General features: G+C 47.0%; 1 protein-coding gene across 3 annotated transcripts in view; it reads left to right on the plus strand.

The window, feature by feature from the left end:
* Positions 1-26,091, plus strand: part of CLN3 (CLN3 lysosomal/endosomal transmembrane protein, battenin) — a 652,734-nt gene that overhangs the window by 305,638 nt on the left and 321,005 nt on the right. For all 3 annotated transcript variants that reach the window (XR_011304414.1, XM_069652104.1, XM_069652103.1), the window contains exons 7-8: positions 4,700-4,772; positions 5,276-5,419. Coding sequence is in view for 2 of the 3 variants with exons in the window: in XM_069652104.1 (XP_069508205.1) it covers positions 4,700-4,772; positions 5,276-5,419 (217 nt within the window). In the remaining variant the exon portion in view is untranslated. The remainder of the gene's footprint in view (positions 1-4,699; positions 4,773-5,275; positions 5,420-26,091) is intronic.

Genomic DNA, 26,091 nt, shown 5'->3' on the forward strand with positions numbered 1-26,091 from the left:
ACAGACCATTCTCCTCTGAGCTTGCTAACTTGTTACATGCCACCCCCGAGAGCTTGGTGGTCTAGGCACCTATGGTGGGAATTAATTCAACCAACTTTCCCTTGCTCCCCTGAACCGAGGAAGGAAAAAGCTCAACACTTTTGGTACAAAGATAGTCTACGTGGGTAGTATAGCACTGTTAACACATTTTGTGATTTAGATAAATATACTTCCTATGGAAAGTTATGCCAAAGACAGCAGAACACTTGCCGGAGTGGGAAATGAGAGACAGCACCCACTCCTGGGATTCTGGCACCTTTGGGTCATGAGCAGTGTTTTGACAGCTACAAAAAGTGCTTTGCTGTTGTAATGGTGGTGGTTTAATAAATAAGTGGTCTTGGCTTCAGATACCATGGTGCACCATTTGAAAGGTAAGGTCTTGAAGGATAGAATGTCCTCTGGTTTGTGGGCCTTGTGCCAGCATTTCGCAAAAGCTCTAATGTGCCGGTTGTTGATAAAGAGCTTCTGAGTATTCCATGGATTGGTAGCAGCACAGCCCAATTTTTCCAGAGCAAAAGTACCTGTCTAACTCTAGTCCATAATCCCATCTAAGAAAGTACCATTTTTGGGAGGTGGTCTGTTAATGAGGTGGAAAGTGGCTGATTCCTTGTGTGATACAGAGAATTGTCAAGTGAGTTTCAATTAAATCTTATGGTGATTGATTGTGTAATATACAATGCCAGTTGCTTTTGTGGATGGCTGCCTCTCTGCTGCATATTTTCCCCAGCTGGTCAACATATTAAATGATGGATCAGGTAGGGAGATGATATCAAAGGCCTTGGAGGGAGTTTGTTGTGAGCCAGGTTTTGGTAATGAAGATAGAATCAGGTTTATTGGCAGTGATGAAGTCCAAAATGTTTGCTGCTTGTAGGACTGCTGAGTGGGTGTTGACCACCGTTAATGGGTGGTGAAAAAGGGGTGTGCGGACAATGTTGTCTAGGTTAGTATGGTGTTGATGATGGTGTTTGTCCATGCCCTCCCTGGTCTAAATAGTGTGAAGATGAGCTGGGTGTGTGAGAGACCCATGGTTATGGCTTACTAACAGCGGGGTGCAGAGGTGCCGGACCTTTGCAATGCCAGGACCTTACAGGGGCAAATATGCAGAAATGAGACCCATGGGGAGACTGCTTAAATGAAATCCGGGATGGGCATGGTCAGCCATGGAAGGCAGGTACAGTGAGGTCAGGTGACCTGCTCTCACTGTGCCTGGTTGAAGCTGGCTCTGTTTAAAATGGTGATGTCCCTTAGATTTAGCCTGAGGAGGGAGTGGTCAGCAGTTGATGGCAGGCAGAAGGTGGAAGAGCAAGTTGCGTCTGCTGGATCGTCTTATACTGCTAGTGTCACTTAAATGAAGCCCGAGCTGGGCATGGTCAGCAGTGGATGGCCAGCAGGTGGTGGGAAGAGCAGTGTCACATGCTGCTGGTTTGCAAAACATAGGAGTTCCTACCCTTCCAGACGCTAATAAGACCAAACAGGAATTGCCCTTTTCTTCATCTGCCCTTTGCTTCATATGCCGGGATGAGGGGATACCCTGTGATCTAAGAGTTAAGGAAGGAAAGTTTGGGCTAGGGCTGGGCAGGATGGTGGGGCAGAGGTAACATAACTTCGATACACTTGCACCATCTGACCAAAGGGGCAGAGTTAAGATGAAGGGCCAAAAAATGAGTCATCAATTGTGTCAAACTCAGTTGTTCAGGGGGGCAGTTAGGATGGAGGATTCATATGCAGTTCTTTCGGGCTGCATAGTCAGGCTGATTAAAATAAAATCCAGAGTGATAAATACATACTTGTGGCACATGGATTTTTAAAGTTTAGAGACATAAATGTTTTCCAATAATTAATGCAAGTGAGCCTGAAACCACCAATGGAGGTTGAAACTTTGCATAATACAGCCCGTTCACCTGAACTTGAATACAAAAATAAGATTAAGAAGTAGGTCTTCAGGGAACACACATACGAGAAAGAGGCTGAGCTTAATCCCCTTTCTGAATGTTTTGATATCTGTAACAGCTTCCCAGGCAAAATTGAAGTCAGTGGATGATCTAGGCAACTAGAGAAGGAATGTAGCTAATGGAGAGGGAAGGAGAGCATAAAAGGGAGTACTTAAAGTGGAAGGATGGAGCAGAAGACAATGGAGAAGAGTTTTTCAGAGGCATGTGGTGCATGGTGAGTTATCAGTTCATGGGAGAGAGTAGAAGTGGAGTTTGAAGGAGCACACATGGTGTGTGTGAGGATATTAGTAGGAGATTAGAGGTTAAAAGAAGTGGGACTGGGGAAGTGAATGGAAGGTTATTGAGCCAGGAAGTGTGGGTGGAATATAGTGATATGGTGAGAAGAAGTAATAGTAGTGTGGATGAGGGTGTAGTGGCGTTGAGAGGGGAGTAGTAGTGAGGTGGGAGGAGTAGTGTGGAGGAGGGTAGTAGTAGAAGTAGAGCGATAAGATCAGAGGGGTGGTGGTAGACAGATGAGTCAGGACTGTTAAAGGGACAGACGAGGAAGAGAGCGGGAGAAGATGGTGGATGGAGTGGGTGAAGGAGAGTAGGAGGAGTTCATGGAGAAGGACAGCGAGATCTAGGGAGATGAAACGTTTGGCGTTTGACGGCATTTCAGGCCTTAATGTATAAAAGGCACCCAGAAATCCACTGCCTAAGACATCTTTTGAAATTTAGAATAGGGTCCATCTAGGTTGTTCCTTGAGGGAGATCTAGATTAGATCATTACACTTAAACAACACAGACCTTAAATAGTTGGGGTTACTGATCTCTTGCAACCATCCTGGGGTTGAGGGACGCCTGGTTTAGGGAAGGAACGCCCATCTCTAGTTGAAAGAGGGACAGCCCTTGTCTACAAAACAAATAACCATTGAACTGTCTTTGAGAGTTGGTGTATTCTCCAGGACATCAGTGTCACTTTTGATGATCTTCAGAATTTTGATTACTTTTGTTCACTGCAAGACTTTATTCATCACTCTTTTCGTATAAGCTTGATTTTTATTATACTTTGCAAAACCTCATTACAAGTTTTGTTGTGCATGAAAAGTGCAGGAAAAAGTGGCGGTTATTCCAGGACTGCCAATTTTCCAGCAACGCAAAACTACAAGCTTGCCGGTGGGGGTTACCCGAGTAACCTACAGCCAAGAGCTGGAGGTAAATCAAGCCCTTACTGGCAAAAAACAGCCAGTATTTCCGGTGCCGGAAAACACCAGCAATCCCCTCCTTGGAGTCCTACGGATACCATGGAATGGGGATTTACCGCCATTGCCGACACCTGGAATATCCCAGTAATAACGGGATATCAGGCGCCGGTAACAGTAGGTAAGTTTCCCGCCGGAATTACTGGCAGGATACCGGATAATTTGTAATGGGAGTCATGGCATATCATTCAATACTCTATTCCGTACATAACATTTTGAAGTTCGTGTGTGTGAATGAAAAGTGCAGTGGCACATGACACATTTACTTAAAAATGATTGGGTATGGGTTGTTGTATTGATAGACTAAGCATATCAATCTTGCCCAGTCTGTCAACCACATACACATGCTTTTATGAAGGGGCTTTTCATCAACGAATAAAATCAACCCTCTGGCCCTGGTGCGGGTTCTGCGTGGTTCTCAACCCCAGATTTTACTTGTGTTTGACTCTTCATCAGGAGAAACTTAAATCATACATACTCGATGCATCGTTGTGCTGATATGTAGTGAGGTGGGTGCCTTGACTGCACCGTATCACAAGCGGGGCCTGCTTTCCTTAAACTGCACAGTAGCAAATTGTATAGCTTCCCCAATATCTCATGGAAGTGCTATTGCTCGCAAGGTTGGTTTAGGTAGTTGTTTCACTCTGGCCAAAGCCAGTCTGCATTCGCCAGGCCAATTACGTATATGAAGACTTGACATGCTATTTTAAGATCCATCAAACCAGCCTAACCTGCCAAGTATTTCAGGAAGGTGGGAACTGAGAACAAACTCTAGGAGCAACACCACTTCTTGGAGCAATTTGGGAAGGTGTATAGCATGCTGCTGTCCGTCTTAAGAAAAACAAGACAATCTGCTTGTGCTTCAGTTCAGCCAGTGCACACACATTACCACTGATCTGTGTAAATACATTTTCAGTATGTCTTAATTGTTATCATAATTTCGGTCTGTGAACCAGGTAGCCGAAAACCACATGGTTCACGCTGATAGGAAGCGGAATATTGACTTAGACTCCCTCCCTCCTTGTGCATTTTCTCGGACTGTCATATGGTTGTCCAGCTTTGAGGCAGCCATATGGATCCCACATCATCTAAAATAGAGCTTCTTAAGTGGTCGGCGGAAAGGACACATTTCAAAGAAGGTCAGTGGCAGGGTCGTGAATGAGGACTACAGTGAAGGAATTTGATAAGATTAGAGATTGTGGGACTTTATGAATATAGTAGGGGCTCAGATGAATTTTCGATCGGTGTACAGGATGCCTTGGGATTAGAGGCCAGGAGTAATGTTTAGACACCTTGCTGTACCCAAAGGCCAGTAGTTTTCTTTATGGGGCATATTAGGATGGGTAGTTGATTCTTCCTATTGAGATCAGACGCCAGTGTCGGACTGAGGAGGCTGGCAGTTTTAGTTTAGACTTCTTGCCAGGCAGTGATAACTTTTCCCATCTCTCTAACTTTTCTCTTCTGCAGGTGTGGTGTTTGCAAGTGTTTCTTCGGGTCTGGGTGAAGTCACTTTCCTTAGTCTGACATCCTTCTTCCACAGGTAGGTTCACTCGCTCAGGCCCGACCGGTTCCTGAATTCACACTGCCTTGCTCTTAATCACTTTGTGGTTTCTGTCATTTGATGAACTGTTGCCTTTCTCCTTGCATGTATACTTCCTTGAGACGTGGTCTGACTGTCTTTAAGCCATGTCAACATGTGCCTTTAATTGTGAAAGGGCCATACTGCAGGGGTTCGGTCTGTGACCTGCCAAATGAAGCTTGGCATGTGACTGATCTTTGCCCAGCAGCATTGGCCTTTCAGAGGCACTGTTCCTAAGGTCAGCTCCTCATTTACCTAAAAGTTAGTCTTCTCTGAGTATGTCAACACCCCCTGTTTTCGCTGGGCTGGGCCTTCTAATGTGCACTAATTATAAAATAATGAGCATGTCTGTATAATTTTGGTGCAGTATATTAGTTAAGGTAAAAGCTACAACAATCCACTGCACTCCCCTATTCTCATCCCTCTCCTCCTTTTTTGTCCCCCTTCGCCCTTTCGATCCACAGTGACGTGGTTTCCTGGTGGTCTTCTGGCACTGGCGGAGCTGGGATCTTTGGTTCGCTCTCTTACTTGGGCCTGACCTGGGCAGGTCTGTCCCCGCAGAACACTCTGCTCGTCATGCTGATTATACCTGTCCTCCTCCTGGTCAGGTGAGTCTCTGTGAGGATTATGGGTCAAGGGTTTCTCCGGATTGATGAATCAATACCTATGGTGCCTGGGCTACTGTATTTAAGGGTGTGGGTGAGTTTTTGTGCAGTGAGCTTGAGGTCTCTTCTCTGGGGTGATAGCTAAGTAAATGTCAGTGGGTAGAAGTTTGTTTTTGGGGGCAGCGTGGGTAGTTGGAGAAAGTTGTGGGTTTATGGAGTGAGCACAGACTGGCTCACCCAATCTGTGATCCTCTTCAGTAATGGAGAAGTATTCGAAGTCTGTGACTGTGTGAACAAAACCTATGTTGGACAATTATTATTACAGTTCTGTAAATCCGAATAAATGGAAATCCTGGAAATCCTTTCCAGCGTTATGTGTAGAATATTTTCCTATTTTTGGTAAGCAGTCACAGTGGTGGGAAGGTATTCTAAACATATTAATCTTGGAGGATGCACATACTGAAGAACCACCATTTAAAAGGAAGTACAGCAATTGTAAATGCTTTAATCTGGAGAATATGCTTTTCATGGGTGTTAGGAAAGATTTCATAATTGTAGGTAATTTTCCTTCCATGTGGCAACCCCTAAACTTTTTGCTGTTGTTTTTCACCTTGTTCTTGACTTTGCCAGAGAAGTGCAGCCTTCTGCCGCACTCCTCTGGGCTTTCGCTCCTTTCTTACGGGGAAACTGACATGCCCTTAAGACAGTCAGTACCGGGGAACGCTGTTTCCCGTAGTTTCTTTTATCATGTTGCGGCTTTAGTGCAACATGACACAAGAGGGCACTGTAAGCTAAGTTACAGCTCTCTTGGGTCTCTAGCCTTCTACAGGCCCTAGATACTCTTTTAGGATGGTATTTGATCGGTGCAAGTCATTCAGGGACTGGAATGGTGGCAGCGATCGTTTTGTTTATTTTGAGCTCCTTTTGGCGTTCTGAGCACGTTTTTCGCACTGAACCCAAAATGGTGGCCTGGCTCCCAAAATGGCCAGACCACGAGGCTCCTTTGTCCTGTCCACTGACCGTCTTGCTCCCTTCACCTTCCCCAGGTCGGGCGACCCGGGGCCTTCCTTATTTGGGCATGTACTTTCCCGCGAAACGTGGTTGCTTTCGCAGGCTTCTACATGTCGTTTGTGTGCCTCCAGGGTGTGGGCTGGGATGTCTGGTCCCAATACACATCCTGGGTGCCAGAGAGTCTAGGGTGGTGTGAATGCCTGGGACCACCGTGGTCCGTGATTGGTCCACGTATGGTATGTGTGTTGATGAGCGGATCTCCCATTGGCTCCCCTCCGTTTTGGCGCGAAGGGAACCGTGGATAAGAGGGAGCTGGAAACACCACTACCATGTCGATCTCCTGAGTTCTCACGAACGAAGGAATACAGGAGCCAAGTATCCTGCGACCAAGAGGCTGGACCGAGGAATCGCTGGTGACCCGCGGAAGGAATCCTCCTTTGCACTGCTGTCGTCCTGTGAAACCCTTTCCTCCTTGGATCGAACCAGAAGGCCTGTACTGGTGCTTCGACCTTTGGAATAGCAGGAACAGCTATTCCCGGCGACTTCATCATCTCCTGCCAAGTAAGCCTTCGGAAGTGTCTCTGGGCCATCCAGTTGACTGACCAGCAAGGGAGTCCTGCTCTGTAACCGCCGCCAGGTTGTGTTGTATTTCGAGTCCTTGTCACTCTCCCACGCTTCGTACACTTGGCGTTCCCAAGTCTGAAGGGAGGAGTGTACATTTGGCTCGAATACACACGGCCGCTCCGTTGTCCTGCTGCGGCAACAAACTGTGCTGGTTTCGTCGATCGGGACGTCTTTTTGCTCTACACGACTACGAGGCGTTCCCTGCTCTTCTGAACCTGCCAGCTGCTGAAACTAACGTGGAGAAGCCTGGGTCTGCTTGCTTCGGGGACCGGTGAGTAGTTTAGCTAGGATCTGGTCGCCCTCCTGCAGTATCCCATTGCTTTTCCCTGCTGTGTAAAAACAGCACCCTTTTGGCCGTACTCGCGCTCTGCTTCTGCCCGCTGTGGAGGCTGCGCTTGAGTTGCGGAACCTGTTCTCCTTCTGCTGTGCACTAACCCGAACTGCCTGACTTCCTCAGAAGAGCTTCCCCTTTTGCCTGTTGGCACCGGCGTGGCAGGTACTTTGAGCACAAGGCTCCACTCTTCGCAGGGCTCGGACTTCCATCTAGTTAGGTGCCTCTGAAGGCGAACTGAGTCTAACGCGTTATCGCACTGCCTGTTATCCTTCCCTTTCAGGTGGACTACACATTTCGTGCTTATAACGCTAGCGACTGTTGTATTTGTATATATATTGTGTTGATATGGTATGTGTTGGTTTAGTATTGTGATATTGTGATTTTCTCGCTACGGTCATTATTTTAAAGGCCTTAAAATAAATGTGTATATATTTTTGATATAACAACTGTTTGGAGTAGTTTGTAAGCGCTCTTGCTTTGTGTGCTCATTGCGGGCTTTCAGTCACCCTCACCCCTCTTGAGACCTAGTCTTGACCGCCGCGATCGCTACCTTGATTGGTCTGGCTCGTCCAGAGGTTACCCTGTTCCAAGTAATTAGGTTGGCCTTCTGAACTTCTGCGCCACCAGGACAGAGTTCAGAAATCCGTCTTAACAAATTGGTGTACAGCGGTGGGATACGACTGAAGGTATCCAGTGTTGCGCTCGAACTAAGGCATTTCAGGTTATTCCAACCAGTACACGTAGTGAATTGTTGTAGTATAACTTTAAAAAGGCCATAGTCCTATCAAACAGTATGGAAACAAATACCTTGTTAACTTTAAATGCTTCCAAATCAGAAACGCTGAAAAAGATGTGTGCGGAGAGAGGTGTTTCCTCTCAAGGCACGAAATTGGAAATGATCCAAAGAATCGTGGCGTGGCAAGAAGCGCAGCTTGACGCTATAACTTCTGAGGACAGTGCGGAAGGTGGTGGGGCTGCTCTCACTGGTAGAACCGACGGTTCTGCCGCTGCACTGATCCATCGCGACCACGAGGACAGGGAGGACGAGATGTCTAATGTTTCCTCTGCCAGTGTTGATGGGGATGCTATGCTTGAATTCAAGAAGCAAGAGCTGCGGTTTAGGCAGCAGGAGCTTGAATTCAGCATAGCAAAACTAAAAATCGAACAGGCAGAAAAACAAAAAGACAGGGATCACCAGTTGGAACTGGCCAAGCTTCAGGTTGCAAATGGGTCCAAGGGTCCTGGACATGGGTCTGGGGCTTCCTCTCATCCACGGTTTCCGAAAGATCTGCTCAGTGTGTATGAAGAAAGGAATGACATTATGGACTGGCTGAATGCGTTTGAGTATGCATGCGAGGTTCAAGAAGTTGACAATGCTGATAAGATTGCGTGGTTGCTCAGTGGACTGCCCCATTCTGGCTGTAGTGCCATTATGGAAATGTCGAAGGCTGAGCGAGCTGATTTCGCAATGTTAAAGCAAACTCTCATTTTAAAGTTTGGGAAGACTCCGGCCCAATCTTTAAAGCGTTTTCGAGAGTATAAGAAAAAGGAAGGTGGTACTTGGGTATCTTATGTCGCTGAATCTTTGAAAAACTTAACTGGCTGGGTCAAAGGTTATAAGGTTTCTACCTTCGAAGGCATGATAAATCTTGTCATGCTGGAACATATTTTTGCTTCTTCTTCCCTGGAGCTTAAGCAGCATTTGGCCGATTCGAAGGAGATAGATCCTAAGAAGCTGGCCATTGCAGCAGACTTATGGGCGTCACATCGAGTGTCCCATAAGTACAAAACCTGGTAAGCAGGAGGAAGGGAAAAAGTCCAAAGATATGGAGGGTGGGGAATCTGCTAAATCTTCTTCCCATAAGGGCCACAAAAAGAAAAACAAGGGTAAGACACAAGAGAACTCACAGGGTAGTGGAGGTCAGCCTCCGAAACAGAACTCTGGTTACAATAAGCCTCCCTAGGTAAACAGACCCACTGGGGCTTGTTTTTCTTGTGGAGCAACTGACCATGTGAAGGGGGATCCCCGGTGTAAGGTTAGACCTTTGGGGGTCCACTCCGCTAATCTGGCCTTCTCCTCCTACGAGGAAGAAGAGATTACAGGAGCATCCTTCTCCTCAGACTCATTTCCCAGCGGAATAGAGGCTGAGGTAGTTTTAGTGTCCCTGGGTTCCTGGGAGCCTAAAGTCGCAGAGGCGTATGCTAGGATTCCGGATAATACCAAGCACTACTTTAAAGACAGTGTGCTGATCAATGGAGTGGATACTCCAGCTCTTAGGGATAGTGAGTGCAGTCGCACTGTAGTGGATTCTACCTTGGTAGACTCAGAGGAAGTTGCCAGAGCTACTCTGATGCCCACTAAGTTGGCTGACGGCCCCCTCCGTATGTTTCCCGTGATCCCTGTAAATCTTACTTTAAATGGTACAGCAGTCAGGATTCCAGTGAGCATTCAGAGAAACGTCCCGGGAAAGGTCTTGTTGGGTAATGATCTCAGAGCTTTAGGGCTCGTAGGAGACACTTCCGAAAGACCCTACACACGGTCTCAAGCACGGGCAGCATTGGCCAAGTCCAATACGCCGCCCCAGCCGAAGGGGAAACCCAAGGCGAAAGGAGTCTACAAGTCAAAACGAGGGAAAGAGAATATTCCCCCGTGCTCGCCTACCACTGCGGTGGAGGAAGTTGGTCAATCGCCCGGGCCTGACGAGGAGGTGGCGATGCCTGAAGTATTCGACCCCAACGATCATCCTGAACTAAAAGACTTGTTAGTTGAAGGAGGTCCTGATAGGGACGAATTCAGTAAAAGCCAACGTGAGTGCCCATCTCTGGAAGGCCTAAGGAGACAGGCCTGCTCCCAGCTTGAGGGTGAACCTCCTGGGAAGCATAGGATTTATTGGGAAGGTGGACTCCTGTATAGTGAGCCCACAGAGTCTACAGAAGGAGACCATAGGAGGTTGGTGGTTCCCCTTGCTGTTAGACCCTTCCTCCTGCAGTTGGCGCATGAAGTTCCCCTTGCTGGTCACCTTGGTATGAAGAGGACCAAGCAAAGGTTATCCATGCACTTCTACTGGCCCAAGATGGGGCTGCAAGTAGAAAGTCACTGTAGGAGTTGTGCCTCACCAGTTGTCTGGTAAGGTTGGCGCGACAATCCAAGCTCCGTTGGTACCGCTCCTAGTTGTGGGGGTACCATTTGAAAGGGTAGGGATCGACATCGTTGGTCCCCTTGACCCGCAAACATCCTTGGGCAATAGGTTTATCCTGGTGCTGGTCGACCATGCAACCAGGTATCCTGAGGCCATCCCATTGAAAACTGTAACTGCCAAGTCAGTTGCAAAAGCTTTACTTGGCATATTTACTAGGGTTGGCTTCCCTAAAGAAGTTGTGTCAGATCGTGGCAGCAACTTTATGTCGAAGTATATGCAGGCTATGTGGAAAGAATGTGGGGTCACCTACAAGTTCTCTTCTGCATACCACCCCCAGACCAATGGTCTGGTGGAACGTTTCAACAGAACGTTAAAGAGCATGATTGGGGCTCTGGAGGAGCCCCAGAGAAGAAAATGGGATCTTCTTTTACCATGCCTACTGTTTGCCTACCGAGAGGTACCACAGGAGGGTGTTGGCTTCAGCCCCTTCGAACTTCTGTTCGGTCATCCCGTACGGGGACCCTTAGCCATCGTCAAAGAGGGATGGGAGATGCCCACTCCCCCTGTTACTACCAATGTAGTTGATTATGTGCTAGGGCTCAGAAAACGGATGGTACTTCTGATGGGCTTGGCTAGTGATAAATTGAAGGCAGGGCAAGCGCTGGTGAAACATTGGTACGACCAGAAAGCTTCCCTCATCAACTTTACACCTGGTCAGCAAGTCCTGATCATGAATCCAATAAGGCCTCGAGCTTTACAGGACAAATGGTCAGGCCCTTACACAGTGGTGGAGCCCCTGGGTGAGGTGAACTATTTAGTGGACCTTAGAAGGCCTGGACAGGCTCCAAAAGTGTCCCACGTGAATAGGCTGAAGGCTTTCGTCCCAAGAGTCGAAATCGCAGCACTGCTACTGGCGTCAGACGTTGAGGAAGAGGAGTCTGAACCTCTCCCCGACCTGTTCCAAAGCGGTCCTTCAGATAGCTCCGTTGAGGGTGTCCGAGTGGCCCCTCACCTGACTCCGAATCAGCAGGCTGAGGTGAAAAGTTTGCTTAGGCAGTTTTCCCCCCTGTTTTCACAGTCCCCTGGTTTGACACCTTGGTGCAAACATAACATTGACACAGGAGACAGTGTACCTACCAAAAGTAGGGGATACAGGATGTCAGATAAAGTACGGTCTTATATTAAGACCGAGGTCAACAAGATGTTAGACCTTGGGGTGATTGAACCCTCTAGTAGTCCTTGGTCCAGTCCTGTGGTCTTGTTTCCAAAGGCAGGCACTTCTGAATTGAGGTTCTGCGTGGATTACAGGGCTCTGAATGCTGTCACCAAGACAGATGCACACCCCTTGCCTCGAACAGATGAGCTGGTGGATACTTTGGGTGCCTCCAAGTACCTCAGCACGTTTGACCTCACTGCTGGCTATTGGCAAATAGCTTTAGCAGAACATGCCAAGGAGAAGACAGCATTTTCTACTCCAGACGGCCTTTACCAATTCCGGGTAATGCCGTTCGGGTTGAAGAATGCACCTGCCACTTTCCAGAGGCTTGTGAATCATGTGTTGAATGGGTTGGACGAATTCTGTCTTGCATATCTGGACGATATAGCAGTTTTCAGTGCCACCTGGGAAGACCATGTGAAACACCTCAGGATTGTGCTCCAGGCTCTTCAGAAAGCCCACTTGACCATAAAGGCTAGTAAATGCCAGATTGGACAAGGCTCAGTGGTTTACCTTGGACATGAAGTAGGTGGAGGGAGGATACAGCCTCTACCCAGTAAAGTACAAGCAGTACAAGACTGGCCTACCCCCACTACGCAAACCCAAGTGAGAGCCTTCTTAGGACTCACGGGGTATTATCGCAATTTTGTGGCAGACTATGGCACCATAGCTGCTCCTCTGACTGCCCTCACAACTCCGAAGAAACCCAAGAAGGTAACTTGGACCGACGAGTGTGAGAAGGCCTTCAATGGCTTAAAAGACTCCTTGTGCCAGGCCCCTGTGCTCAGGGCCCCTGATTATCAAAGACCTTTTATCGTGCAGACGGATGCCTCTGACACTGGGATAGGAGCTGTTCTATCACAAGTAGATGAGAAGGGTAAGGAACACCCTATCGGTTTTATTAGTCGCCAGCTTAAGGACAGAGAGCTCAGATGGTCTACGGTAGAGAAAGAATGTTTCTCTGTTGTGTGGGCCCTAAGGAAGCTGAGGCCCTACCTCTATGGGACCCACTTCACTGTGCAGACTGACCATAAGCCGTTAAAGTGGCTAATGAACATGAAGGGGGAGAATCCAAAGTTGCTTAGGTGGTCCATAAGTCTACAAGGCTTCGACTTCACTATTGAGCATAGGCCAGGTGTCCAACATAGCAATGCTGATGGGTTGTCCAGAATGTTTAACCGACCTGAACAAGAGACTCATCCAGGGGTGGATTAGTTCCCCCTGTCCATAGTCTGGGAGGGGCGAGTGTTAGGAAAGATTTCATAATTGTAGGTAATTTTCCTTCCATGTGGCAACCCCTAAACTTTTTGCTGTTGTTTTTCACCTTGTTCTTGACTTTGCCAGAGAAGTGCATCCTTCTGCCGCACTCCTCTGGGCTTTCGCTCCTTTCTTACGGGGAAACTGACATGCCCTTAAGACAGTCAGTACCGGGGAACGCTGTTTCCCGTAGTTTCTTTTATCATGTTGCGGCTTTAGTGCAACATGACACAAGAGGGCACTGTAAGCTAAGTTACAGCTCTCTTGGGTCTCTAGCCTTCTACAGGCCCTAGATACTCTTTTAGGATGGTATTTGATCGGTGCAAGTCATTCAGGGACTGGAATGGTGGCAGCGATCGTTTTGTTTATTTTGAGCTCCTTTTGGCGTTCTGAGCACGTTTTTCGCACTGAACCCAAAATGGTGGCCTGGCTCCCAAAATGGCCAGACCACGAGGCTCCTTTGTCCTGTCCACTGACCGTCTTGCTCCCTTCACCTTCCCCAGGTCGGGCGACCCGGGGCCGTCCTTATTTGGGCATGTACTTTCCCGCGAAACGTGGTTGCTTTCGTGGGCTTCTACATGTCGTTTGTGTGCCTCCAGGGTGTGGGCTGGGATGTCTGGTCCCAATACACATCCTGGGTGCCAGAGAGTCTAGGGTGGTGTGAATGCCTGGGACCACCGTGGTCCGTGATTGGTCCACGTATGGTATGTGTGTTGATGAGCGGATCTCCCATTGGCTCCCCTCCGTTTTGGCGCGAAGGGAACCGTGGATAAGAGGGAGCTGGAAACACCACTACCATGTCGATCTCCTGAGTTCTCACGAACGAAGGAATACAGGAGCCAAGTATCCTGCAACCAAGAGGCTGGACCGAGGAATCGCTGGTGACCCGCGGAAGGAATCCTCCTTTGCACTGCTGTCGTCCTGTGAAACCCTTTCCTCCTTGGATCGAACCAGAAGGCCTGTACTGGTGCTTCGACCTTTGGAATAGCAGGAACAGCTATTCCCGGCGACTTCATCATCTCCTGCCAAGTAAGCCTTCGGAAGTGTCTCTGGGCCATCCAGTTGACTGACCAGCTTACAAGGGAGTCCTGCTCTGTAACCGCCGCCAGGTTGTGTTGTATTTCGAGTCCTTGTCACTCTCCCACGCTTCGTACACTTGGCGTTCCCAAGTCTGAAGGGAGGAGTGTACATTTGGCTCGAATACACACGGCCGCTCCGTTGTCCTGCTGCGGCAACAAACTGTGCTGGTTTCGTCGATTGGGACGTCTTTTTGCTCTACACGACTACGAGGCGTTCCCTGCTCTTCTGAACCTGCCAGCTGCTGAAACTAACGTGGAGAAGCCTGGGTCTGCTTGCTTCGGGGACCGGTGAGTAGTTTAGCTAGGATCTGGTCGCCCTCCTGCAGTATCCCATTGTTTTTCCCTGCTGTGTAAAAACAGCACCCTTTTGGCCGTACTCGCGCTCTGCTTCTGCCCGCTGTGGAGGCTGCGCTTGAGTTGCGGAACCTGTTCTCCTTCTGCTGTGCACTAACCCGAACTGCCTGACTTCCTGCGAAGAGCTTCCCCTTTTGCCCGTTGGCACCGGCGTGGCAGGTACTTTGAGCACAAGGCTCCACTCTTCGCAGGGCTCGGACTTCCATCTAGTTAGGTGCCTCTGAAGGCGAACTGAGTCTAAAGCGTTATCGCACTGCCTGTTTTCCTTCCCTTTCAGGTGGACTACACATTTCGTGCTTATAACGCTAGCGACTGTTGTATTTGTATATATATTGTGTTGATATGGTATGTGTTGGTTTAGTATTGTGATATTGTGATTTTCTCACTACGGTCATTATTTTAAAGGCCTTAAAATAAATGTGTATATATTTTTGATATAACAACTGTTTGGAGTAGTTTGTAAGCGCTCTTGCTTTGTGTGCTCATTGCGGGCTTTCAGTCACCCTCACCCCTCTTGAGACCTAGTCTTTACCGCCGCGATCGCTACCTTGATTGGTCTGGCTCGTCCAGAGGTTACCCTGTTCCAAGTAATTAGGTTGGCCTTCTGAACTTCTGCGCCACCAGGACAGAGTTCAGAAATCCGTCTTAACAATGGGGTATCTGATGTTTCATGTATGTAAAGCAATCTTTCTCCATGATGGGAGCTTCCTAAGTTTAATAACACAGGATTGTTCCTTGATGTTTGGAAAGAGCGTTTTTTCTAGTTAAGTTTCTTTTACCTTTCTAGCTGATATTCTTGCTGTGATGTTGTTTTACCTCAAATATTAATATTTTCCAAAGAGAATTATTTTTGAGAGGACAAAACATCGTTAAGCTTATGCAACAAAGTCCAAAAACTCACACAAAGAAGGATACAAGCCTGTTTGAGGGGAGGATTGTATGAATAATACAAACCAAGTGTCAAAATAAATGAAATATTGATTTGCACACATGTAGGCTTCTTTGAACAAAAGATTGAAGCCAAAATAAATATTGCCATTGAATAAAGAACAACACCTACAGCTCTTTGGAAAACTTGCCAGTCATAATTGCTCAACAAGTTGCACTGACCATATTAATTGTACTGTTTGTTCTGGAGCGCGCCGGTGGCCCTGGAGACCTGCCAAAATGTTTTAAAGCAGTAATTACACACATCATATTTCGGATTGTATAATATAATCTTCGTATTGTTTACAAGCGTTTTATTGCTGGTTTTATATTTGTAATGTGTGCAAATCTAAATGGTATGTTATTTGGCATTTGTAAAGCGACTACTGCCATTGGTATGGCCTCAAAGCGCTGTGAGGATGAATGTCCTTTGGGAGACCGTACTCGAGTTGAGAAGTAGTGAGAGGAGTGGTAAAATGATGTGTGCATTTATAGCCTGATCGAAGATGGGTAGGGAATGACTGGGTTCCTAAAAGCAGCCCATATTATAAGGTGTGAGACGGGTGCTGTGTCAATTTATCAAGAGTCGAGTTATGTGACAAATGGACCGATTTCTTTGTGGTGCTCTGCTGTATTCTATGAGGGTTGTTGCTCAGACTGAGGGTGATGTATGTTTGGTGTAGGGTGTAGTCAAATGGTGGACAAGTCAAATGTCTGAGAGTATGTTGGATGCAATCTAAGTTAGGCGCCCTAGTGAGGCACAATCCAAGTGTGACCAAATACAACAAAATACAACAGAAGCAAGACCAAAACAGCAATTTAAAAAGGGAAACCCAGGCCCGCAATATGCAAGTGTTCTATTTTATATGGCATTTGTATAATGCATAGTGCCATAGGTATTGCCTCAAAGTGCTGTGGGTGAACTCCATTGGAGGACCGAGGTATGAGAATGGATAAGAGGATTTTAGAATGTGTGTGTGTGCATTTTAACCAGTACAAAGCTAGATAGGGACGGCAAAGTCCCTGCTAGCAACCCATGGAGATCTGGCTAGTGGATGTGTGCTGAGATGGGCTCTCTGGAGAATATGCGATTCGAGGAGGCTGAATATGTGCGCAGCTAAAACGCATCTTTTTTTGTTGGATTTAGCTGCTTTCTAGTGGCAGAGGTGATGTGCGATGTGAGTAAGAATTAGTGGATTATTGCAGATGTATGTGGGTGTGTGGCCGTTCCCCAGGAGGGACACAGCTATCTTCCATTGAGATGGAGTGGGAGATGTACCCGGGAGTCCTGGCTGGTATGTAGTTGTGATGAGTGAATGCAGATCATATCATGTAGATCGACTGGAACACTTTCTGTTGATGCTCGGTACTCAGTACTGATTTGTTGTCTCCTCATGTGATTCATTCAAGCCCCTACCTGCCTGTATGGTGGTGATCGTACACCCATGAGGTGGACTAGGTCTGTCAAGATCTAGAAGGGAAGAGCCAGGTCTTGAGTGACTTCTGAAAGGGGAGGTGGTCCTCCATGCAGCAAATGTTAAAAGGGATGAGTTATATATGGTGGGTGCTTGGACGGAGACAGAGGTAAATGGGATGAGGAGGAGAGTTGTGCCTGATGTCAGGTTTCTGTTGGGCCTACAGAGGGTAAGCTTGTGTTGTAGATATTCTGTGCCAGTGTTGTGCAGAGCATGGTGAGTGATGCACATAGCCCTGAAGTTGGACTGATGCCCGATAGATAGCCAGGGAATGACACAGAGGGTGGGTGGGATGTGTTCTCTGGGGCCTAGGACGAAAAGGTGCCTTACAGCAGTGTTTTGAACCCATTGGAGCATTCTAAGTTGAGATGCTGGTGCAAGTTATAGCTTTTTTGCAGAGTCTAGGTGGGACGGTCGTGATTGCAGCGTTTCTCTGTGGGAAGGTCAGATTGGGGAAGATGCGTCGGAAGATGCGTAGGTGTAGATAGCAGGATTTTGACACTGAGCTAATGTGATGTGATAGTGCCAGATTGGTGTCTTAAGTGCATCCAAGTTACTTTATTGTTTTGGTGGTAGAGGGGGGAGGGCCTAGAGTGGGCGGCACAGGGATGAGTTGGTGGAAGAGAGAAGCCTCTCACAGATCATGATTTCAGATTTTCCGGGGTTGAGAAGGAGGTGGTTAGCAGTCATCCAGTGGTTGGTATCTGCGAGGCAAGAAGAATGGGGCCATGTATATTATTTGGGATCTGCTGGAGAGGAAGGAGGAGATCCACTTCAATGCTTCATCCCTGATGGCATTGGAGCGGAGTCTGTACATGAGGGTGCAGTGATCAGTGGTGTCGAAGGCCGCTGAGAGCTCGAGAAGGATTAGTGAAGCACAACCTTCTGAATCTGAGGTTATTTTGAGATCATGCCAGGTGGAGAATAAGCATGATTCAGTTATTTTTAGGGGTCTGTATCCGGATTGGTCAGGGCCGAGGAGGTGGTTGGGTTCTGTGAACAGATATAGCTGGGTGCAGGTTGTTCAGTTAATTCGCTCGGCAAAGAAATGGTTGTTTGATATAGATCTGTAGTTGGCCGGTAGAAGGGGGTCAAGAGTGGGTTTTGTGAGCAGGGGTGAAAATGCCTGAGGAGAGGGATGCATTTATTAATGATCGATCTAGCGATGCTGCCAGCACAGATTTGCAAGCGCGGCAAATTACAAATAGATACATGGCCGAAACAGCAATTTAAAAAGGGAAACCCAGGCCTGCAAAATGCAAGTGAGTAAATGCAAACATTGTGCAGGGGGACTGCAAGAGACCCAAATATGCATTCTCTGCACAATAAGTATATTTCCAAAATAAATATAGTTAAAAGATGACAGCCTTTTCTAATAACCATCAGAAAGTGTCATGTATACATTAGTATCTGAAATATGTATATTATGAGGTGGTCGGAGTAAGGAGTCGGACACAGTTGTGGTTTGATCCACAATACCAATATTTAACTAATAAAGGGGGGAATGCCCCACTTGCCCTATCTCTATGAGGGGGTATCCATTCCTCAACAAAACTAACTAATGAGACCGTCTTTGTCAGAATGTCCAATTCAATGTTCACTGTCCTGTGTCAAAACCCTAATCTGACCCTCACACTCTTTATGCTCCAAAAATGTACTGCAAGGGAAAATAAACATATGCTTGATGCTTTCCGGAAGCCTCTCCTCATAATCAATGCTCCAAATTCCAATTGGTACAAAGATAATCATCCAAGCATAAAGTATTCCACAAGTGCCAAGGGGGACAATCCACTTCCCCTGGTCTTCTTAATCCCTTTGCTGTTTGGGAAAGTAACCTCTGCTTCCCTATATGATTTTAGCAGTGCCAGGGAGGACAATCCACTTTCCTTGGTCATTCTTGTGATGGGATTTTCATATAGGGTTAGGTTCCTAGAATCACTGGCACATGGAAGAGTATCTCTCACTACTCCTATGTGGCTTTCCCGTATGCAGGGGTATATAGGTTTGCTAGCATTCATTTTTGGTAAAGTGGGTTTTGTGAGAAACCTGAAGGTGTCACGCGCTAGTCCCCAGGGATCTGTCATCCAGGTGGCCAGGACACGGCCATCGCTATTGGATCCAGTTCCTGGGGGTGGTCCAGTGCGGGAGGATCAACTGGATGGGGCGTCTTCGGGGAGTGGAAGTGGGACACCGAAGGGAGAGACGCGGTATCCCCTTTCTTATGACACCTTTTCCCCATCCTGCCCAGTAGGATATTTAAAAACTCTACCCCGCAGCCCCCTTTTCCAATACAAACACTTTCTCATACCGTGAGCAACAATGGACTAACACCAGAGCTCTTTACCTAACATGTCCCAACTCAAGGGTTGGGCAATTGCCGATAACTACATACACCTGACTGTCTTTCCCTTCCCCACAGAGATAAAAGGTGGAGCACGAGAGCACACTTTGAGCAAGGCCGAATGCACTAGGAAGTAGCTATTCTGGGATGGCAGTTCAAACGGAGGAGAAAGGCGGTGAGACCTGAATGGACGACAAGGAGGGAATTCCTCTTGCCCTTTTCAACCATGGTCTGCAAAGCCTCTGAGAAAGGGAACATAAGACCGGGAATCGCAGCTGGTGAGTGGTGTGATGGGTGTCAGCAGTACATGGGACCCTCCCGCACTGATTGCCAAGGCGGGGAGAAACGGTTGCCATCGTGGTGCTGTCCTCGACTCCAGCTGTAAAGGAAATGCCAACGAGTTCAGCACAGCCGGTCAGTCGGAAGAGACTTTTAGTGGACCGCATTGTACATGAAAAAAGAAGATAAAAGACTGAGGTCTTTTGTGAGTGAAATTGGTACCTGAAACAGAGTGGTCTGACGCCATGTGGGTGCTCATTCAAATGACTCTGGCCTGTACCCCTCTCCTGAGCTGTGAGAATGTTTTAAGCAAAGATTGTGGAAAATACAAATACCAGGAGGCCTTAGGGAAGGCCGGCGTGAGGTGTCAAAGTGGTCATACGAGGGTCAAGCCAAATCCCTTGTACAGTCGAAAGTATTTGATACGTTGTGTAAACTAAGTGAACTGTGGTGAGTGGCAAACGTGAACCCGACTGAGGGATTCCTGCGAATTGTGGTGAATAGTGACACACCTATGAACATTGTGACGACAAGCGTGAACCCGATTGAGGGATGTCCACAGTGAATTGTTGGTCTGAGCCCGATTGAGGGAGGCTAACGTTGAGAGAAGGATTGGAGCCCGGTTGAGTGGGATCCAAGGGTGAAGAGTAATCGCCCGACGTGAAGAGTAACAGAAGGAACTTTTGTTTTGTTGGATTTGGCATATCAGGCCCTCCTAGACAAGAGACTTTGCATGAAAGAGACTTGGGCACAAAAGGCCCTGATATGGAGGAAAGGAACAGTAGGCTTGTGCCAGAGTAGCCCAGGAGTGTGCTGTGCTCAAGAGTCCCGCCTTGTCCCGTGCTAAAAATGTGGGGAAGGGAGACCCCGGCCATAACATCCTGGCTTATCATTTTGTGAACACTCTTTTCTTGTGAACATTATCCCACACTACTTTGTAGCATAGCGGTAAGGAATGGCAATAGAGCAAGATCCTTACTTCGGTCTTGGCTGTCAGACTCCATAAGGTGATGCACCTCTTGATAGATCCTGATCAAACTGGGTATGTACCTGGACGGAACATAGCAGAGAACCTCTGGAGGTTACATCATGTGATGTATAGCTCTGAACACTATATGTCAGAATGCGCAGTGACGTCCTTAGACACTACTAAAGCATTTGGCTCAGTTAATTGGGATTGGTTATACGCCACTATGAAGAGAATGGGGATCGAACCACAGTATATCAGATGGGTACGATTGGTTTACACTGAGCCAATGGCCAGGGTCTGAACGGGAGTATATACTCTGACAAATGGCAACTATACAAAGATACAAAACAAGGCTGTCCGCTGTCACCAATGCTGTATATCATAGCAGTGGAACAAATAGCGGTATACCTGAGGCAGGAATATGGAGAGTTTAGGCAAAAATGCCAGAAATGTATGGTAGCTATGTAAGATGGTTCATGAACATAACGACCATACATATCCGCATATAACAATTCAAGTAAAGAACATGCAGTTAAGATATGTCTAGGAGTCTCCAACATTGTCTTGTTTTTACATATGCGACAATAACGTTCATCAACAGGTAACTGCCACGGTTGCCACATATTGCCCTCACTGGTAATTGATTTAACCTCAATAAGAGGTGAAATTTGCGCACCATCGGATTTGGGCAGCATATCAAATACCTCTGAGGTGTAAGGTATGAATGAACTATTCCTTCAAGATATATGTAATTGTGTAATTTGCTCATATGGTCAAAGTTATTCTCCCAATCTATCTTTTTTTTAAAAGTAGATTCTTAAATGCGGATTTGACTGTGTTTTATCGTCCGCACGTAGAGCGATTTACTGACCAATCCAGGTTGCTATATAAATCAAGGCACATCGCATCATATTTGTTAAATGCTTAGGTTTTATGTATTTGCATGATATTAGTACCTAATATTTTCAGCATTTGACGTATAGGATGGCATGAAGCTTTCAGCGGTATCAATCCTCTCTGTTGTAAGACAATAGCCTTAAGGGAGGTCAGGCCAAATTCAACTCGAATATATTGAATGGAACAAGTAATGGGAAGACCCAGAACAGTTTGCCAAAAATGGCCTTCAGTTTTGTCTAACCATAAGAGGTTGTGGATGGTCAAAACGTCAAGTCCATACACTACAACTGGAATAAACCATTGGGTATATAGTGTCGTAATGCCTTTTAGGGAATTCCCTACATAATTCAGTACAAACTGCAAGTCATTGTGATTTGTTTGGCTCGCTGAATCTTATTGGTAATCGGGGCTTGATAATCTGCTTTATAGCCATTTTAGGTCTATGCACTTTATTTGTCGAGAATAGCATGTTTGTTTTAGTTAAATTAATACTCAGCTATATTCGGTAGTAACGCATCCAAGTTCTTCCAATATATCTTTCATTCCTGTGTAAGTGTTGTCAACAACTACAAGGTCATCTGAGTATAGTATGGCCGTCACCCTGGTGGAGCCAAATCTAGCAGGAAAGTTTGCACTGTTTTCTAGTCGGGGGATAAGAGAGGACATATAAAGATTGAAAAGGACGGCCTCCAACAGGCAACCCTGTTTAACTCCTTTATTGATATTAAATGGTCTTGACAAGCGGCCTCCATTATCTAATCGTATGCATGCAGTGTTGTTAGAATGAAGTTTAATGACAATTTCAATTGACCGCATGGGGCAATTAAGTTCAGCTAAGATGTTCCACAATTTTTGGCGATTCACTCGATCAAATGCTGAACAAAAATCAATAAAGGTAACATAAACAGAAGGGTTAGGGTTTAATTTGGCTCTAGTGATAATTGCATCAAGTAGGCGAATGTTAAAAGTCGTGCTAGATCCAGCACGAAAGCCAGCTTGAAATGGGTGTAGTATTTGGTTAGTATCAGCCCAGCACTGCAGATGGTCTAACACAATAGCAACAAAGACTTTGCTGGTAGTGTCAAGAAGAGACAGAATCCGGTAATTCTGTGGCATAGTTCAGGCACCCACTTTATGAACAGGAATTGTCACAGGTTTCCCCCTTTCTCACCTGTTTTCGTTGCCTGATGACTTATTTAGGAGGAGTCTTCTTTTGTATGGTTCGGGTCTTATACAAGCCCGCTCGGCGGTCCTTGGCTTCCAGTGTTCGTTCAGCTTCGATGCCCGGGATCAAGGGAAAACTCCAGGAGACTCAAGAAGGGGATAAGAAGCACGCGGAGGCGGTGCAACGATTCCGGGAAGGCTGGGTAAGAGGGGGGAAAGACAGATTGGAAGAAGGCTTACCTGGAACCAGGAAACAACAGAATAGTACGAGGCAGAGTACGGAGCACACGTCCGGACACAGCTAGCAGCAGCGTTGAGGCGCGCGGGGCTGCGGGGGATTGGTCTCTTTTTAGAGCACGCTGTGTGGAACGCGTTATGGGCTTGCCGCCATGTTGGTAGTATTATGGAGTATAGACCCCGACGTGTCATGGACCAGGAGGCCCAGAAAGGGCGAATTCGATGGTTCATGACAGCATGCCTCCTCCGAAAACCCGTCCCCCCGGGTTTGCCCGGGTGTATGAGATGGAACCTTCTGAGTAACCTGGGGGTATTTAAGTTTGAGATAGGTTCCCAAGTGCGTTCACTGGGGGATATCCCTTCCATTCCACCAGGTGCTGGAGTTGGCCACGTCTATATCTGGAATCACAAATTCTGGAGACCTCATACTCCAGTTGGTCATTGATGAGTACTGGATTAGGCTGGAGGTTAGTTCGAGAGGTCTGGACGTAGGGCTTCATTAAGGATGTATGAAAGACCGGGTGGATTTTCTTCCAGGAGTCTGGTAATTTGAGTCGAAAGGCCACTAGGTTGATGATTTCTTTTATAGGGAATGGCCCATAATACCTGGGAGCCAATTTATTTGGTCGCAGATGCCATGGCAGCAGCTTCGAGGATAGCCATACTTTATCCCCTATTGAGTAGGAAGGGCTCGGCCTTCTTTTGGAGTCCGCATACAGCTTGGTCTGGGTCCTGGACTTCTCTAATTGTTCTTTGGCTTCTCTTTGTACATTAATGAGTGTTTCAATCCAGGAGTCGACTGTTGGAACTGGCGTAGGATTTGGAAGGACAGTAGGTAGAACCGAAGGGTGGAATCCATCGCTACAGAAAAAAGGGCTGGTCTTAACGGCTGAGTGATCCGAGTTGTTATAAGCAAATTCAGCCATTGGTATTAAAAGGGACCAATCGTCCTGGACTTTGGTAGAGAAGCAACGAAGATATCAGAGGATTGAGTTTGCACGCAGACTTCATCAAGGAGACTGGTTGCCTGAGCTACAAATATTGTATGGGGAAACATCTTAGGAAATGTTCGGTCTTCAGGAGGTTCATAGTCAGGACGCCGAGACAGGGCGTCAGCGATTATATTTTGTGTTCCAGGAACATGGTGAATCTGGAACTGGTATTGGGCAAAGAAGAAGGCCCAACGGGCCTGACGGCTGTTCCTGCATTCCAGGGCCTGTAATACTTGGAGATTTCGATGGTCCGTGCGAACCTGGACAGGATGTTTAGCTCCTAGAAGTAAATGACGCCACTCGGTGAAGGCTTGATGGATGGCTAGCAGTTCATTTTCTAAAACCGACTAATGAGTTTCACTGGGGGTCAATGTCTGTGAAAGATAGGCAATAGGGTGCTCCAATCTGTCATCGAGTTCCTGCTTCATAATTTCTCCGATGGCATAGTTAGAGGCGTCTGTTTCCACTAGGAAGGGTTGATTTATATCAGGTTGAGCCAGGATGGGGGCTTGTGTAAACTCTGTTTTCAAGCGTTGGAAAGCCTTCTCCTGGGCAGATGTTCAATGAAAGGGAGTATCTTTCTTCAACAAGGCAAATATCGGGTGAACAATCTCAGAGAAGGATGGTATGAACTTTCGATAGAAATAAGCTAGGCCCAGGAAAGACTGGATCTGTTTTACAGTGGTCGGAGTTGGCCAGGATAGTATGGCTTTAACCTTAGATTGATCCATTCCTATGCCATCTGGGCTAAGGACAAATCCTAGATAGTGGACGGTGGAAACATGAAAAAGGCACTTCTTGGGTTTTGCTAGAAGCTTGTGCTCACGTAGTCATTGTAGTACTGCCTTAACATGTCCTTCATGCTTGAGAGGGTCCTTAGAGAATATCAGAATATCGTCCAGGTAGACGATGACGAAGAGAAACAGCATATCTGAAAACACCCGATCCATAAAGCGTTGGAAGATCGCCAGAGCATTAGCGAGTCCAAAGGGCATGACCAAGTATTCATATTGACCAAAGGGTGTTCTGAAGGCTCTCTTCCATTCGTCTCCTTCCCTAATACGGATCAGATGGTAGACACCCCTGAGATCCAATTTGGTGAATATTACGGCTCCTCTTACGGCTTCCAGGAAGTCTGATATCAGGGGTAACGGATAACGATCCTTAAGGGTACACTGATTTAGACCTCGATAATCAAGGCAAGGCCTGAGCTCTTTGGTATCTTTCTTTAGAACAAAAAATAATGAAGCTCCGGCTGGAGATTTGCATGGGCATATGGTTCCGTTTTCTAGGTTAGTATCTAGGTATTCACGAAGGGCCCTTTTCTCTGGTTCAGACAGAATAAACATCCTACCAAAGGGAATCACAGCTGAAGGTTCGGTTTCGATAGCACAGTCTTCTGGCCTATGGGGTGGTAAGGCTTGAAAGATAGCAGAAGAGAACACATCGCTGTACTCCTGGTAGGCTTTAGGAACCTGGACGATGTTGGAGACCATGAGAGGACCTTGCTGGGTTGTTGAACGTTCTTCCGATGGTGTTGGAGAAGGATCCAGGAGTAGACAATGAGACATGCAGAATTCAGAACCTAGGAACAAGGAACCTGCTGTCCAATTGATGAATGGATGGTGTTTTTGTAGCCAGTGCATTTCCAATACCATTGGGTAATGGGCAGATTTTATGATGTCAAACTTTATCTTCTCTCGATGATGGTTTATTGCAAGCTCAATTTCCTTGGTCTGAAGGGTTATAGGTCCAGAAGAGAGAAGCCTGCCATCAATTGCTTCTGCGGGCTGCAAGATTGTCCAGGATGCGTAGGGGATATGATGTTTAAGGACCCATTCTTGATCTATGAATATTCCCATAGCCCCACAGTCCACTAATGCCAGAATGGGGTAGGTTTCCTTCTTGGATGGTGATAGAAAGGCCTGTAAAATTACCAGAGGGTTTTGTCCAGGAGAGTTCAAGGATGGTATAGATGTGGAGTCTGCATCTCTCTCCCGAAACTGAGCTCCATCTAGGATCGGGAGCTGGCGTTTCCCGAACGCGGCGGAGGCGCTATTGGACATTCCCCGACTAAATGCTTGTCCGAGGCACAGTACATGCATAAGCCAGTATGGATCCTTCGCAACCTTTCTTGGGGGGGATATGGGTCCACGGAAGGCCCCTAGATGCATGGGTTCGGGTTTGTTTGTGGGGACAGAAGGATCTTTGGATTTAACTAATGGTGTGGCCCAGGCCAATGCGTTCCCGGAAAGGTGTGAAATAATAAAGCCCACTTTAGCCCTGGGGGTAGAAGGAACAAGTTACTTACCTGTAACTGTTGTTCTCCGGCATGGGTCTGGCATGGATTCACATGCTCATGAATATTCCCCGTCGTC

Source organism: Ambystoma mexicanum, chromosome 3p (genome assembly GCF_040938575.1).
Source record: "Ambystoma mexicanum isolate Mex_15411 chromosome 3p, UKY_AmexF1_1, whole genome shotgun sequence".
Classification (NCBI taxonomy): domain Eukaryota; kingdom Metazoa; phylum Chordata; class Amphibia; order Caudata; family Ambystomatidae; genus Ambystoma; species Ambystoma mexicanum.